Here is a 15,544-nt window from a genome sequence, read left to right as displayed (position 1 = left end):
ACTGCAGCCTCCATTATCACTGGGGACAGGCCCTGTGACTGTGAGCGGCTTCTTCCAAAGACCTTTTCAGCATCAGGCTAAGAGGCGCCTCAAACGTGTAGAAAAATGTTTGTCACCAATGCTTCTTGGTTGCATTTACACGTTTTATGTGATGTGCTGAAGAGGCATGTCGTGGCTAAGCGGGGAACCTAACTGACTTCACATCATGTCTCCAACCAACAGTTGAAAATAGTTTCTTCAAACCAAAACCACAATCTTGATGATTTGGTTTTATTCTCTCATAAAGCTGTGGTTTGGTCAAAATCAATTCAGGAGACACTGATACACTAATATCAAGATCCAAAAACACTGCATCCTTCATTTCTCATAATGCAATTTAATAGAGTCATTTGTTAGACTCTCCATGCCTTGTAAATAGCTAAACCTGCTGGATACTCATATGAATTTTCACAGTGGGTATATGGGCCGTTTGTTAGGGACTAACAAACTACAGATTTTCATTTAGGTCATTTAGGTGTGAGGACTTTTTTTTTTTTTTTAGCAACGACACATCTTCATAAGTTTTGCTCTGCTCAGTGTAAATGTTACAGTTGTCTTACATACTGTGAGCTCCGTGGGATAAAGAGCCATTTTGGTTCAGTTCTTGAGGACAAAATGGAAGGCCTGGTGCTCTCTCCACTCTCCACTGTTGTTTTTACAAAGTAAAAAAAAGATTAAAAGATGAATCACAGACCAAAAAGAGAGGAGGGTGAAACAACAGCAGAGGCAAGATGGGTGAATAAGTCCACAGAGGCTTGTGATGTAATGGAGGTGAGATGTTATTTTCAGCACAGTGTCACAGTGCAGCAGCCAGCACAGACTTCTACAGAGAGAGAGAGACTGTTTTTGAAATATCGAGCACGCAAAAACCAGAGGACTCCTCTTTTCTGATGAGAAACTCATGCCTCATCAGTTCTAACTTAGAGACATCAAAAAGGGAGCAAATAACTTCATCTGAAATCCCCCAAAATCAGCCAACAATCCACTGTTTCATGCACAGATGGGTCAGTTAGAAGTGGCAAGTAGCTTAACTACTCTCAGCAGTCTCCTCTAGAGATGAACAAAGGAATTATTGTGCAATCAGCAAGACCACAATCTAATTATGCAAGAACATGTATCCTAATTTATTCAAGACTCTATAATGTAGGAATAATCCTTTGCCTCCTAAGGCAAATATCAAACAAGAAACACCTCGCAAACATGGTGGAGCAATAGAGAAAGGCTGTGCTAAATGAGGATGCTGATGTGGCAGAGTCCTCCAATCATAATGATTGATTGGGACAGAGCTGTAGCTGTAACGGTCCCTGTGGGGGACAGTGAACGAAGCCAAGCCCATCGCCGGCCAGATCCGGGATATTCAATAACACATGATCACCACAAGACAACGATTCTCAGGGAGGAAAACCCATTCTCACACCTCCAACATCACCGCTGTCCAGGACAACACACTGATACTGTGTGGTCAGGCAGAGTCATTTCATGGATAACTGAGCAACAACAAGAAACAGTGTAGAGACAAAAAAGCATCGTTTTTTTTTTTTCTAGCATTATGTAACATTTTGATGTTGATGCCACGTTGGGCTTTGATTTTGTCCTGCTGAGTCATTATTAGATCTGCTGTTGGGGTGAAGTCTAATTTAAAGGGGTGGGGAGGAGAGAGAGAACAAAGAAGCCATCGTTTTTCACATCCTCAGACACACATGTCAGTTTTTTTTTTTTTTGTTTTTTTTTTTTTACTGTAATGGAGCTGGCAGTGAAGCTGAGAGATGGAAGATAGGAAGCTGGCTGAGGGACACTCTAATTAGCAGAGAGCCACTTCCTGTTTCTTCTCAAGACGCATGAGAAAAAAAAAGAATTATGAAATTTGATTTGATCTCCGTTTTGGTACAAGAAGATCACGATGGAAAGTTATCTAGCGTCGATTACAGAATTTATCATGACTCTTATAAACAAAACTGCTTAAATTTAACAGTGTACACACTTAAGTTACGGTTTGCAGCTTATGTCTTTACATTTGCCAGTGGAAAACTTTGTGCTTCTCAAACTGCACTTCATTTATTTTGGCCTCTTGCATACGTTTCTTTTCCCACACAGATGAACCTTTCAGGTGTCTTTCATTTTTGTCTGTCTGTTTTAATGACAAACATTCAGATTCAGTTTAGTTTGAGGGAGCGGTTTTAACTTATTTTCCAAAACATGATGCATCACCTCTAGCTTTCATCTCAGTAATCTACTAAACTAACGGACTATCCTCTCCAAAACAGAGCTTTGGGCAAGGTTCAATTTCTGTCCAGAAACTCTATTCAGGTTGTTTTTATAAATGTGATATTATGTTTACTTAGCAGCCGGTGTGTTCTTGCTTGATATGCAGGACAAGCAGATGAAAAGCATGTTTTGAGTAAAAATAATTGATTGATTGAAAGTAAACAAAGCAGTTGGCTATGACTGAAGAGTGGAAAACAAATCCTTTTTTTTTTTTCCTACAGATTTGTGATGTGATGGCAACAACTATAGGCCCCCATACCCACACTTTCAACACACGCACCAACAAACCACACTGAGTTTGCGCTTCTTTTTTTTTTTTGTACCTGAGCCCGTTTTCACTCAACCTCTGTCATCAGTGCCTGTTAAAATCAGGCAGGAGGGAGGACTGAGGGAACAATCGGCTGATTCATCTGCCTTTATGTCACACTGGCGGGTCCCCCTCTAAACTCTCTCTCTTTCTCTCTGGGCTCCACACCCAGCCCCTCTTCCCCTGCCCACCCAAAACGGTGCTCCTCCCTATGTTGGTTCCTTCCTCTTGTTTTGGGCCGCTGCACACAGGGGCCCCTGGCTTGTCCCCTTGCCGGCCCATCCTCAATGGATCCTCTGTCTGACCCCTTCCGCCTCCCCCTCCACTCTCTCTGTCTCCCTCTGCTAAACAGGATAATCAGAGCCACAGCAGCGTCTGATCAGCCGCAGCTCATTATACAGGAACGTACGAGCCTTAATCAGCGAACAGTACATTACATAACATGATGTTGGATCATTGGAGTCACCCGCTGCTGCTATTGTGAACCTGACATGTGATGCAGGTCTCATGTTCAGGTGGTTATTTGCGGTGTGTTTGCTATTGTTTGTTTGTGTGAGTACACTGATATTTCCTGTAGTTTCATGACAGTAACAGTAACGGTGTGTTTACAGAAAGACGCTCCAGTAAGATCATCAGAAGATTTCTACATGGCTTAAAGGACAACTTAACACCTGCAGAAAATCTTGCGGTTTAACTTCCCACTTTGCTGCAGTGATGTCACAGTGTACTACGAGGTGTGTCAGCACGCTGTGACATCATTATTGGGCGCCTTTCTGCCTGATGGGGCTAAAACTGCCAGTAAAGCCCTTCTTGCAGATTTATTTTAGCATATAGCAAATCACATGAGAGTGAGAACTTTCATTTAAAGTGACAGATCTGACTCTTACAGGTACGTTTACATTACGCTTCTGCTTGGGCAGCCCACACCACAGACAGATTTAAGCACGTGTTTACTGCTTTGGTACCATGTGGACGTGCTCAGTCAGCAAATAGAAACACTAATGCAATGTGATTGTACATGTAGAACGCATCATTCTTGATTACACACAACGTCCCTCTCAACACATCCCCAAATATGTTTATGTTTGTTTATCTTTGCAGACCTGCAATTCCAGCCTCACAAAAGACTTTTTGCAGACTTTTGTTATAATTGGACAACTGCTCTCCTGCAACATTGAGGGTGAGACTAAATGAGAGATAAGCAGCATGTTGCAGGAAACAGTTTCTTGCTCCATACATTAAAAGTAACTTCCTACATCATACACCATAATGCAACAAAATTTGCAGCAGTGAGCGCGTTTCATGTCTTTCATGTCTCACAGGGGGAGAGAAGAGATTTCAGAGATTAATTTGTGTCTGTTTGGGAAATTAAAGTATTGTATAGAAACACACACACACACACACACACTGAAAGAGGCTGTGGCAACATGGTTATTTACAATCAAATATATCCATTGTAACAGTCTGTTGATTTTTGTAACTCATTTAAGAATCTAAACCAGATTAAGGCCATAAAATTGGTTCAAACATAATTATCACACCACATAGCATGATTTATAGCTGGTGGGAAAAAGACCATTTTTGGGGGCTAAACGCAAAATATCTTAAAAACATTTCCAAATATTTAAATGAGTTGAAACAACATAATAGTGTTTTCTGCACTGTAGGGCGCAACAATACAACCTTCAGGAAAGGAACCCATGTTTCCGCAAACCATGTAAACACCCACTTGTCCTGCGACTGTAATGTGATTATTTTGATAACACTTGAGGTTGCTGGAGACAGGGAGGTATGAGGAAGGCGGGTCGGCGGTGGTGGAGAGAGAGAGAGGCATTGCTTAAATTCCTCTGTGGAGTGAGGAGGATATTTATCGACTTTGTATCAAGCAGGACGGCTCCATCCGCTACAACCCAGCACGCGCTTCACCATCCAAAGCAAATGGCTTCAAAAATCACTGTTTTCATCTAAGATAAATGTCTCTCATTTAGAGAGAAGACATGGCACGGTTGAATCTGCAGTTTTTCTGTTATTCCCTCTTTTCTCTGAGATGGTTCAAGGATAAAATACTTGGTGCTACAGCCAAGGTCATGGTCCTCCACTGTGCCTCATAACAAACTGTACAGGCTTTGCCAGTAAAAAGCAAGAGCAAGAGGTTTTTCCTCAGTAGAGGTATCCCTCAGCCAGCTTCCTACTCAATCATTTCATTAATCGATGGCTGAATTAATTGGCAACCATTTTGATAATTGATTAACCTTTCATTCGTTTTTTCCAGCTAAAATGCCAAAGATTCTCTGGTTCCCGCTGATAAAATCTGAGGAATGACTGCTTTTCTTTGACTTATGACTGTAAACTAAATGTCTTTGAGTTTTTAGACAAAAGAAGCAACGTCTCCTTGGGCTTCAGGAAGCTGTGATGGCCATTTTTTTTTTTTACTCATTTCTGACATTTTCTAGACCAAAAGATTAATCACTTAATCTAAAAATAACTGGTAGATTGATGGATCATGATGACCATTAGTTGCAGCCATTTTCATCACTCTGTAGGGTTGGTTCACAGGTTTGTAGTCAGATTTTGCTTAAGCAGCAGTTATATTAATCACAGAAATCATACGCAGCCGTCTGGATGTGTTACAACATGTTAACGTGCTCGATGTCATTTCAGGAGAAGAGACTGTCAAGATTTCATAGCATCACGTCTGTCATCTTCACCTCTCCAGTCACCACATGTCCACAATCTGTCTAATCAGTCTGACTGTGAACTGAAGAGCAACAAAATTCACTGAGACAAATAATCTCAAATTGCGGAGCTCTTCATGGTCGTCGTGTTGAGATTGGCTCATTTGAGAATTTGAGTCACTCATTTTACTCAGTCTGACTGAATACGACTTGGAGAATTGATGTGCTTCTCATATTTCTACAAATGCAGTAAACTGATCGATCATCTCTTTGATATCCCAGTGCTGTGACCGCCGATCACCTGTTTTTATTGATTTGGAATGAGAGCACAACAACAAACACACAATATGACTGTATTTGGGTTGAAGGTGCAGGCATTGTGACGACCAACCTGCTACACACAGAGGCATTTGGTCAGCCTATGTTCGCAATCTGTAATCTCCCCTTGTCACAGCTGGAATCACAACACACAACAGTCGTAGTTAAGTGGGACGACTAGCAGCTTTGAAACTCTTCATATCATACATTCCAATGTCAGTGGCCAAACACAAGCGAAAACAGTGCCACCACCGTGATACCTGCGATAACAGCTCAGGGCTTAACCAAACATTCAGCTGCCACACAGATGATGTCAATTCGCTGGAAAACAACTGCACAAACACACCAGTGTGTAAAAACACGAGCAAACAACACACTTTCTTGTGAACTGAACAAAAAACGAACAAATGTAGCTATGATTAAAATCTTGACCAGATGTTAAGCCCTTTGTGCCTTCTGTCTCGCTTCACCTCGCCCTCAGTGTCATATGACCTTCCTGGTGACCTTTCAGGAAGAGAGACGGGCCACAAAACCTGACCCGGTGACCTCCCGCCTATAAAAAAAGTCAATAAATCCAATAGGTTATACGAGGCGTGAACAGAGCAGGTGGCGAAACATACACAGTCATTAGTGGGCACTTTCCAAATATTCATTCACACAGAGCTGAGAAATTTACACAAAGGCAACAGTGCGGAGTCGGCAAGATGCCTCAGATGATGGCAGCTGGACCCCAACACACTGCCCGGCTGAAGAAAGGAAAACAACATGTTGACTGATGCAAACACATGCAAGCCATTTTAGATCTTGAATTTGTTTCACTGAAGATAAAAGAGTGAATGAAGACTAGCTAAAGCTGGTTTATTATCTGGTATTCTCCACAGCGAAAGTATCGCACGTCTTCCGATCTCAGCCTCTCTCATGTGAGCATATGCTGCTGCTCCTCTCTCTAATTTGGTTTTGGAGAGTTGCTGACATTTTCTTGATGAAGCAATGAGCTGAAAAGATAACCAGCAGATTGATGGAGAATAAAAAAGCTGTTTGTTTCAGCTGTATTTGGTCCTCTGACTCCAAAACATCGGCGCAGGATGGGATGAAGGATATCGTCATAATGGTCCAATTCTGCTTATGGTTTTAAATAATGAGTTCATTGACTTTAACAATAACACATATAACACATACAAAACATAACACATATACAACATATTTGTGTTTTTCCAATATTTTCTATTTTCTATTTCTTGATGTTTACCCTTTATGGGGAAGTTACTCAATACAGTAGTTTTTTTTTCAGGTCTCCACATCTGTTACAGCTATATGCTTAAGAATTTGCTATCTTATTTTCTACTTTACATATGCACAATAGAACAAACAAACTGATGTCCATTTTAGTGTCCAAGTGTTGCTGTAATTTTTTATAAGGAATCCCCATGAAATGTAATTTAGGAGTATTATTTTTCCTAAGGTTAAAGGTAAGGAAAATTATGATTATTTGGGGGGAAAGAACATGAAGAGTACGTGATAAAGAAGAGAAATCACCAGTTACCCATGAGCCTGTTATTGTCCATGTTCTACAGCCTAACAATAACCCATCAATAACCCATCACTGCTCTCTCCAAAGCTGTGCTTGGTCCAAGATAATAATAATTTAAAAAAAATACACATATATGTGGTTGGTGGTTATCCAGACTGTTGCTGAGTAACAAACTGAGAGACTGTAAATCTGCTCCGGGCTGAGCTGCTGTAGTTTTATTACCGCCGGACTGCAGACGACTCAACCCATTACTCAGCAGAAACGGTGGAAGACGCACATGGAGCGTGTGCGCTGCGGCACATAACTGATGCGCACCCGGGGAGGCGAGGGAGGGGGAGGGACGACAGGTATGTTTACAAACGCACAGGCAAACTGACTGATATAAAATCGCCTCAAGTGACAAGCATCACGGTGGTGCTGTGTGACATAACATTGCGGTTTGTCTCCGTGCCCAGTTCGCAGGGAGGTCTGCTTGACCGGGCCAGGGGCGAAAAGGCGTCAGTAAGGGCGGTACCTTGCTGTCGAGGACGCTGCCTTCCTCCTGGAGCACCTTCACCTCCGAGGCTGAAGCTGAAGCTGAGGCTGAGGCTGAGGCTGAGGCATCCTCCTGGCTCTTCCCGTCCCGCTGCACTGAGCTCTCTGCTCCCATGGCGCACAATCACGAAGGTGAACTCTTCTCGTCTTTGGCTTCGGTCAGAACAAGCGAACGAACCCTCCACGCACAAACGCGACCAGGATGGCACGACTCTGCGTTACAGAAGGCGGGTATCCAAAGCGTCCAGCTTAACAGAGCAGCTCCGCCCCGGGGTGGCCTGGATCTGGAGTGATGAAGTGTGAGGACCAGCAAACTCTTGTAGGACACCCCCACCTCCTCCTCCAGCTCCAACACCTCCCTTCCAGTATCACATGGGGCTCCGGTACGCCGCGGCACGCCTTGCAGCATCAGAGACGGTGCTGATGGTGGACAGACACGCACACACGCACACACACAGAGTGTGAGAGAGCAGAGACAGACAGGAGTAGGGTTAATAAATGAAATGAAAGCTTTATAGCTCTCAGTAGGAGTTTAGCCGCCTTAAGGAGAAATTAGATCCAGTCTGGGAAATTGGTAAATTAAATTTGAGCTGTTTTAAAACACACATCTCTGACACATAGGGAGAAGGTTTGCCCCTGGGGAGATATAAGGAAGTTTTAAATCAGATATCAGGAATAACAAGGTATTGCTTTGTCACATAATGTAAGAAAAAAAAGATTTGTATAGAAATACGCACATTGAGGGGATTCGGTAGGAGGGCACACAAACAGGTGGCAGATAGGAGCTTGTATACTCTATCATTTTATTGTACTTCATTATAATTGAGATTATTATATTTAAAAAATACAAAATAAAGTCTGGAAATTAAGCATTGTTGGAGCTAAAAGGCCAAAAAAATCGATCTCCTCAATCAACTTCTTACTGTAATTAATGGGAACCCAACACAGTCTGCCAAAGTGGGAACAGTTTCATTTTTATTATTTATCTATTTCAGTTAGTGTTATTACACATGAGAAATGCCTGTATGTATGTGTGCCATATTAAAAAGTCTGAACACTGCTGTGGGCCTGTTTGCTCATGTTGGCAGGCTATGGTCAACAAAATTAAATGAGATCAGTCACACCCACACAGTCCTCATGCAGTAGATTAGCTGAGTTTCTGACAGTTAAACTCCTCATAAATAATAAATTCCAACATTAACTTTGACTGTCGCCTATTTTGTCATGCTTAATGCTAAATAAAGAAATAGTCATGGGGGCTTTCAGGGGATTTAAAGTACAATGGAGTCCATTGATTTAAATATTCTTAACAATGAAGAATATTACATTAATATTATATTTGATACTTCAGATGCCTAAATTAGACTCTTTCTGTATCTAATTTTGAATGGAGGAGTTTTATTATTTCTATATTACCAATGTTTCAGTTATAGTAAAGGCACTTATACTAAAAGGCTATAAAGCCTTTACCAACAGTACAACATTTCCTCTCTCTCTCCTTCCATATCTCTCCTGCGGTTAACAAGGTCAGGTAACATCGGCTTTAACATGGTAAATGGTAAATGGACTGCACTTATATGTCACTTTTCAAGTCTTTTCAACCACTCAAACATTCAGATACACTTTTGTGCTAATGTGGTCAGACTGGTTCATATAACAGAACTCACAATGTTTCTTGTGGCTCATGTAAAAACACATTTTTTTCTCTACTTGGATTTTTCTCCTGTCTAATATACGCTGTTGCAGAGCGATGGTATCTCTTATTTCAATGTGCTCCAGTCAGCCTTGTAAATCAAAAATGTAATTATAATCTAGTTTTGATCCCTTGATCTAACCTCTCTATCTGACATACTGCACATACGTTATGCTTGTTGATAGAGGTTACATTTGCCATGGTTCACTGCACTGAGGTGTGTTAGTGTGGAGCAGCTCTGGCTCTCTGATGGGGAGATGATGTTCAGGTTTAAATGTTAATTGCACGTTGGGCCATGTGTTTTGTTTGGAATTTTAGAACGCACAAATTACAGCCCAAGTGCTCAAAGCCAAGTTCACACAGGCCGAGACTGAGGGTCCCTGCAGCTAAACCAAACCGGAACCCAGACACACAGTTCAACAACACAAACAAACACTTTGAACAGAGCAATAGTCAAGTAAATATAAAATCATGGTGGTTTACGACCTGACAAAGTTTATCCAGAGAGTAAACAGCAGTGACCTGACCTGCCATAGAAGTAATTTCAGTTAGACTGTTTGGAAAAAAAATTATCAACATAAAACTTAAGAAATCTTCTTTAAAATGTTTGTTGAAAAGGTAGTGCCTTCAAACTGAGCTGGGGACTTGACTCAGAGTTAAAGCAGCATTAATTCATTTTAATGGCCACTGACATGTTTACATAGTCATTTAAGCCATTGTTTATATATAGGTGCTGATAAGAGCAGCTTTAAAAAATATTCATAAGTGCTGCTTTAAGTCACAAAAACGAGGACTTGGGGCTTAAATCAGACTGACTTGAACTGGACTTAACAGCTGTGACAGTTGACTTACTGGAAACTTAAAACTAAATTGCAAGTTTCAGTTTCGGACTATGACTTTATTGAACTGGATTTACAAAGACTTAAAACAGCTCTGCTTTCAGGTGTATATTATTTATAGAAAATTCAAACATCAACTTTATAACATCCTTTTTGTGGATAAATAAAACCAGTGGAAACATGTGAGCTCATGAGTGAGTTAGAGACCATTGAGAATTTACAGTCATGTCCATTACTGTCATGTAGTTCAGTATTTCCATCAGCCCTTTAACTCCAAACAAGTCTCTGTGGCAATAAAGCTCCTTCTATATCTACAGTGTTGTCTAGATTAGTATCATTGGCACATGAAGATCCAATTATATAAACTGTAATGTTATCATGTAACCACAGACACATGATGAGCTAATAGGTATATCCAATGCACAATCAATGTACAGCCAACACGAAGAAGTCTCCGTTAAGCATTTCTTCTTACTTTGATGATGTAATAGTCGGTCTGCTGATCTTTACATGTGGTCAGAAAATGAGCAAGCAGCTCACCAGCTCTGTTGCATATGGTGTCACTATTAGATCTGTAATCAGCCTTCTACCTCTATAGTGACATGACAAAGGTGGAAATCCCAAAGGTTTTAAGTGTACTAGTGCTGCTGTCATTATTCTCCGGTCCAGTTCCACTAGTCTGTTGTGTGTTGTCGTAAACGCTGAAGTGGTCTTGGGTGAATTTTCTATGTTTTGCAAAAGTGATACTGAGATGGTTAAATGTCTCGCTCTGTTTTGTTTCAGATCTGACTTCCTCAAACAGGTATGGCAGCAATGTGCAAGAAAGTGCACAACTATGAAGATGATACCTTTGTTTACATTAATGTTGAGCAGGTTTGTTATGCTATTGATAATACATGGCTTTTCAACTTCTTCAAACTATTTCATGAAAATTGCTTTTAAAAAACACAAAACACAAACACACATTTCAAGCTTGCCTGATGCTGCCATATATATATTGCCGGCACACCGAGGTTCTTCAATGGATTTGTGATATTTTCACAGAAAAGTAATACACAACACAAACATGTTGTGAGGCTGCTTCTGGTGATGGACAGAGGAAGTGCTATATCATTCACTGAGTTGCTTTTAATTTCTGGATCTGTAATGTCTCAATAACATGCCTTTATTTAATATTAAAATTTTGAAAAAGAAAAATGTGTAACTTTTAAAAAGTAGTTGCACGCAAAAAGTGTTAACTGGGAAAATGAAAAACACATTTAATGTAACTGACACTGGTTTTCCCCCATGTCCCCAATAATTTCACTGAAGCTCCAGAGTAGAGGACTGTTCCACTGCTCTGCTCCCAGGGGTGCATGTGAGGCAGGATGTTACTAACAACACAATTTCCAAATCCTCATGAATAAAATCTCTTGTGGCACCGAATGATCTCAGACTAGTGAAGCAGCATATTGTTATTCATTATTCAGGCTGCTCTTGTAAAATTACAGAATGATTTCAGACAGAAAGGAGCGAACCAAGACAGGGAACCTCATTACAGTTGTACAGTACATGTAGATCGATGAGTTAGTCAGTGACCTTCAGCATGGCAGGTCTATCAGCAGTAGTGCTGATGTCATCTGAAAGGCGTGGGGGGATGGGGGAGAGGTGTAAGATGGGGGAAGGAGGTCCTCATTAAAGTGAAAGCCTTACCAGACATGTCACGGTCTCCATTCAATAAAACAGTGATGTAAGGGCACATTAAAGGCACAAAGTATGCCTACACACACACACACACACACACACACACACACACACACACACACACACACACACACACACACACACACACACACACACACACACTTAGAGGCAGAGGGGTTCAGTAACCTTCACAAAAAATACTTTATTTCTTTCACACGTAACTGTACTATTCTCCCCCTAAGGGAAATAGGAGTCCACTCAAGGACTTTGTTCAAATACAACTGGCCTATTGTTTTCTGCTGATCACTGGCAATGAAATTCATTCCCAGAGGACTTCCAGTTGATACATGGACTGCATATTCAAAAAAAAAAAAATGTAACAGTGAAATGTTGGGAAATGCAGTGTTTTTTCAGACAGACAGGGTGAGTAGAAGAATGTAGCCTTGGGGGTTGATGTCTGGCGAGGGCAGCGTGCAGGAGGTCGACACATAGATACTTTGTCACCAACAGTGAATGAAGGGTTTTAGTCCTAAACAACATGGGTGAAAAAGATGTGGCGTGATGCAAAACAAGCATTAACACAGACTTTTACCCAAAAACTGCACTGTAAAGATGAAACTTGCTTTTCTACAAAACAGATGAAACACCTTTCAACTGGATGTAAAATAGTGCAACAATTATGCAATTAATAAACTATACTGAACAAACTGTGATAAGATCTAAGGAATGTGGGGGACAAAAACTGGACCATTTCTCCAGGGTGTCACCTGATCATACATGGCCATGTTTCTCCACAGTGGATGGCCAACCAGTACTCCTCCACTGGAATACCTGACCCTAGGGCGTCTGTATACCAGCTAATGTGTGATGATTTGATAAAACATAACTTTATTCACAAAAATTTGGCATGTGAACAGTATAAATAGGGCATCAATTTTATATAATAATGTGTGGATATTGTACTTTTGTGGTGCAAATTTGCAAGCAATCAAATTAACAAAAGGCAAAATGAGACACAGCGAATCTGAGTTTACCCACTTAGTAATCCTGCCTCGAATCAATTGAGCCATTTTCCAGCTGCAGTTACACTCAGACATTTGAAGGGACCTGTCCTTGGTACTGAAATTAGCCAGTCTATTAAATATGAGGGCTAAAAGACGAGAGCTTTAAGAACCCGAGACTTCAGCAGAATGAGACAGAAGCTCAACATAAACAACTCCAACCTGACAGAACTGGGATTTTCCAGCACATTACAAAGCAATGACGAAGCCCCCTCCTCATCAACACCATGTCTTCAAATCTGTCAACAAGAGGGTTCAGTCGCTCTCTCTCACTCTCTCTCACTCACACACTGTAACAGTAAATATGCCGTTGGAGCACCGATGTATAAATGAGAGCATTCCTGCAGCTCTGACTGTAGTTTAAGTGCCAGATCCTGCCTGGTGAACACAGAATAACAGACTGAGCAGATGTGGAATGCCCGCTATGACAGGCACATACATGTGCACACATGTACATTGGCTCCATGTTGCAAACCCAAACACTTCATAATGACAGATGCAGCACCCTGGGGTGCTGCACGGGGCCCCAATCATCAACTTTTAGGCAGGCTTCCAACAAAGGGACAAACCCCTGTGGGATTAAAGCTGCACTTGGTAGAAAAACACAAGAAAATGATAAATGAAATGAAAAATTAAGAGTGATGATGTGGAGTGAGAATGAGAAAGAGGAAGGTTTCTTTTTTTTCTTTTTGCATCGAGGCATCTCCTTTGAGAGCCGTGAGTCAACAGGAAAAGGACGCATGTGTCCAAACAACAGATGAGCCACAAGTCAACTGGGTGTGAAAACACAAACACACTGTTTTGGAGTAAGTAAAAGTTTTATTTGAAAGGCACATTTGATATCAGAATCAAAATGTTTAACACACAACTGTTGTTAATGAGAACAATATGAAATATCTTTTCAGAGCAAAAACTTTTTTCTTTTTTTCAAATGTTCAGTTTAGTCTTTGTACGATAAATCTTAAACCACAGATTTGGTCGCCTCTGACATTTCGCTTGTTTTTTCCGTCATTTAATCACTTCATGAAGGGACAATTCAGGACACACACATATGCTGAATGTTACCCACACTGGTATCAGACAATCAAAACTAGTTGTTGAAGTGGCCGGTTTGCATTGTAAGAGCAGTGTTTCACAGTAATCTGGATGCAAACCAGCCACCAGCTGCCCGTGAGCAATGCAGTGAAGTGGAAAAGGTCAAAGTCTGTTGTATTAAAGCATAAAATCTGTGTTTCCCACTGTTTTCTTGAGTAGAGGTGAGCCATCAATCCAACCGCCGCTTCTAATGTCATAAAAAATGTGTAAACTTTCATGAAATAAAGCATCAACCATATAGCAAATGGAAATATATTTAATGAGTGTAGATATTGCTGAGGCTGTTGTTCAGTAGATCAAGTGGAAATATTTGTCATGATCTGACTGGTTCACCACCTCAGCTGAACTATGTCCTGCAGTAAACCCTGAAATGCAGTCGTGACACAAATAACAGGCATTTCCATGCTGGCTAGAAATGTATATACCCACTGTATATACCTTTGTCATCACATAACATGTAATACTTGAACAGTATTTAGAAAATGGCTCCAAAGAGATGAGTGTAACATTTAACTTGTAGTGATTTTCACTTAGGCGGTCCAGCAGCTTGGACAATTAGCAGAAGGTTAGCACGCTGGAGCAGTCGATGTAAGAAAAAGACATCAACACCATAACACCATAATGGCTTTTTGTGCGTACATCAGCAATTTAGTTAATAAATACACAAGCTGAGCACGTTTCAGTTAAAAAGCTTAGGATGCATATAAAAATTGCAGCACCATTATAAGACAATTGAGCGACTTATTTCACGAAGAAACAAAAACACTAAAAAAAAGTAAAATTCAGTATGGTTTGAAGACTTTAACTTTGTACAGAAAGGTCAAAAGCATACACGTAAAGCAAATGGGATATTCACCATACTGCTGTAGGAGGTCATCTTCGGCATATCACACACATGTGCAAATACAGCATAAATTAGTAACCTGTTTTTTTTTTCTCCCAGAACATGTTAGTGTGACGTGGGGAGAGTAAGGGCTGCTGGGAAGAGTAAGAAAACATTTCCTGTCAATGGTGCAGTGGATGGATGCATTTTATGATGCACACACGGAGCTGAAGATCTTAGAAACAGAGCAGAGAGCCTGTGAGAAAAACAACATGATGAATATGAGTGAGAGGGTCTGTGCAGTCTCATAGACTAGAGCCTTGGCTCTGACTGAATGAGGCAGTAAACTGAAAACTCCAGGGAGGAAATAATGTCTCATGTAACAAATTGTATAGACAAGGACTGCTTGTAAAATATTCATAATGATACAATGCCAGCTCCTCTAGATGACAGGAGTGGCAGAAGATTTTATATGGACGTGCATGTGATAATACCTATATGGATGTCTTTAACTGGAGCACGCTCAGAAGAGCCCAGTGATCTCCTCCGTGACCGGGTCAAGGTCAATGTCATAGAAGCAGGGTCGGGTTGGCAGGCCAGGCATGGTGCTCATCTGAGGAAAAACAACAGCAGTGAGTTAGGTTGACTGAAAGACTGAGTAAGAGAAAACAATAAGAAAAA

General features: G+C 40.9%; 2 protein-coding genes across 2 annotated transcripts in view; both read right to left on the bottom strand.

The window, feature by feature from the left end:
* Positions 1–7,947, bottom strand: part of akap12b (A kinase (PRKA) anchor protein 12b) — a 44,384-nt gene extending 36,437 nt beyond the window's left edge. Inside the window, exon 1 of the mRNA XM_071479349.1 lies at positions 7,650–7,947. Coding sequence (XP_071335450.1) covers positions 7,650–7,784 — 135 coding nt within the window. The 5' untranslated portion in view covers positions 7,785–7,947. The remainder of the gene's footprint in view (positions 1–7,649) is intronic.
* A 5,797-nt stretch (positions 7,948–13,744) lies between these two features.
* Positions 13,745–15,544, bottom strand: part of mthfd1l (methylenetetrahydrofolate dehydrogenase (NADP+ dependent) 1 like) — a 36,906-nt gene continuing 35,106 nt past the window's right edge. The window contains exons 27-28 of the mRNA XM_071479348.1: positions 15,358–15,476; positions 13,745–15,119 (exon numbers count right to left, since the gene is read on the bottom strand). Of these exons, the coding sequence (XP_071335449.1) occupies positions 15,387–15,476 (90 nt within the window). The 3' untranslated portion in view covers positions 13,745–15,119; positions 15,358–15,386. The remainder of the gene's footprint in view (positions 15,120–15,357; positions 15,477–15,544) is intronic.

This window comes from Trachinotus anak, unplaced genomic scaffold (assembly GCF_046630095.1).
Source record: "Trachinotus anak isolate AG129_WGS33_773 ecotype Australia unplaced genomic scaffold, CSIRO_AGI_Tana_v1 ptg000005l, whole genome shotgun sequence".
Taxonomy (NCBI): Eukaryota; Metazoa; Chordata; class Actinopteri; order Carangiformes; family Carangidae; genus Trachinotus; species Trachinotus anak.
Note: the sequence above shows the minus strand (reverse complement) of the source record. Positions and strands in the feature narration are given on the sequence as shown.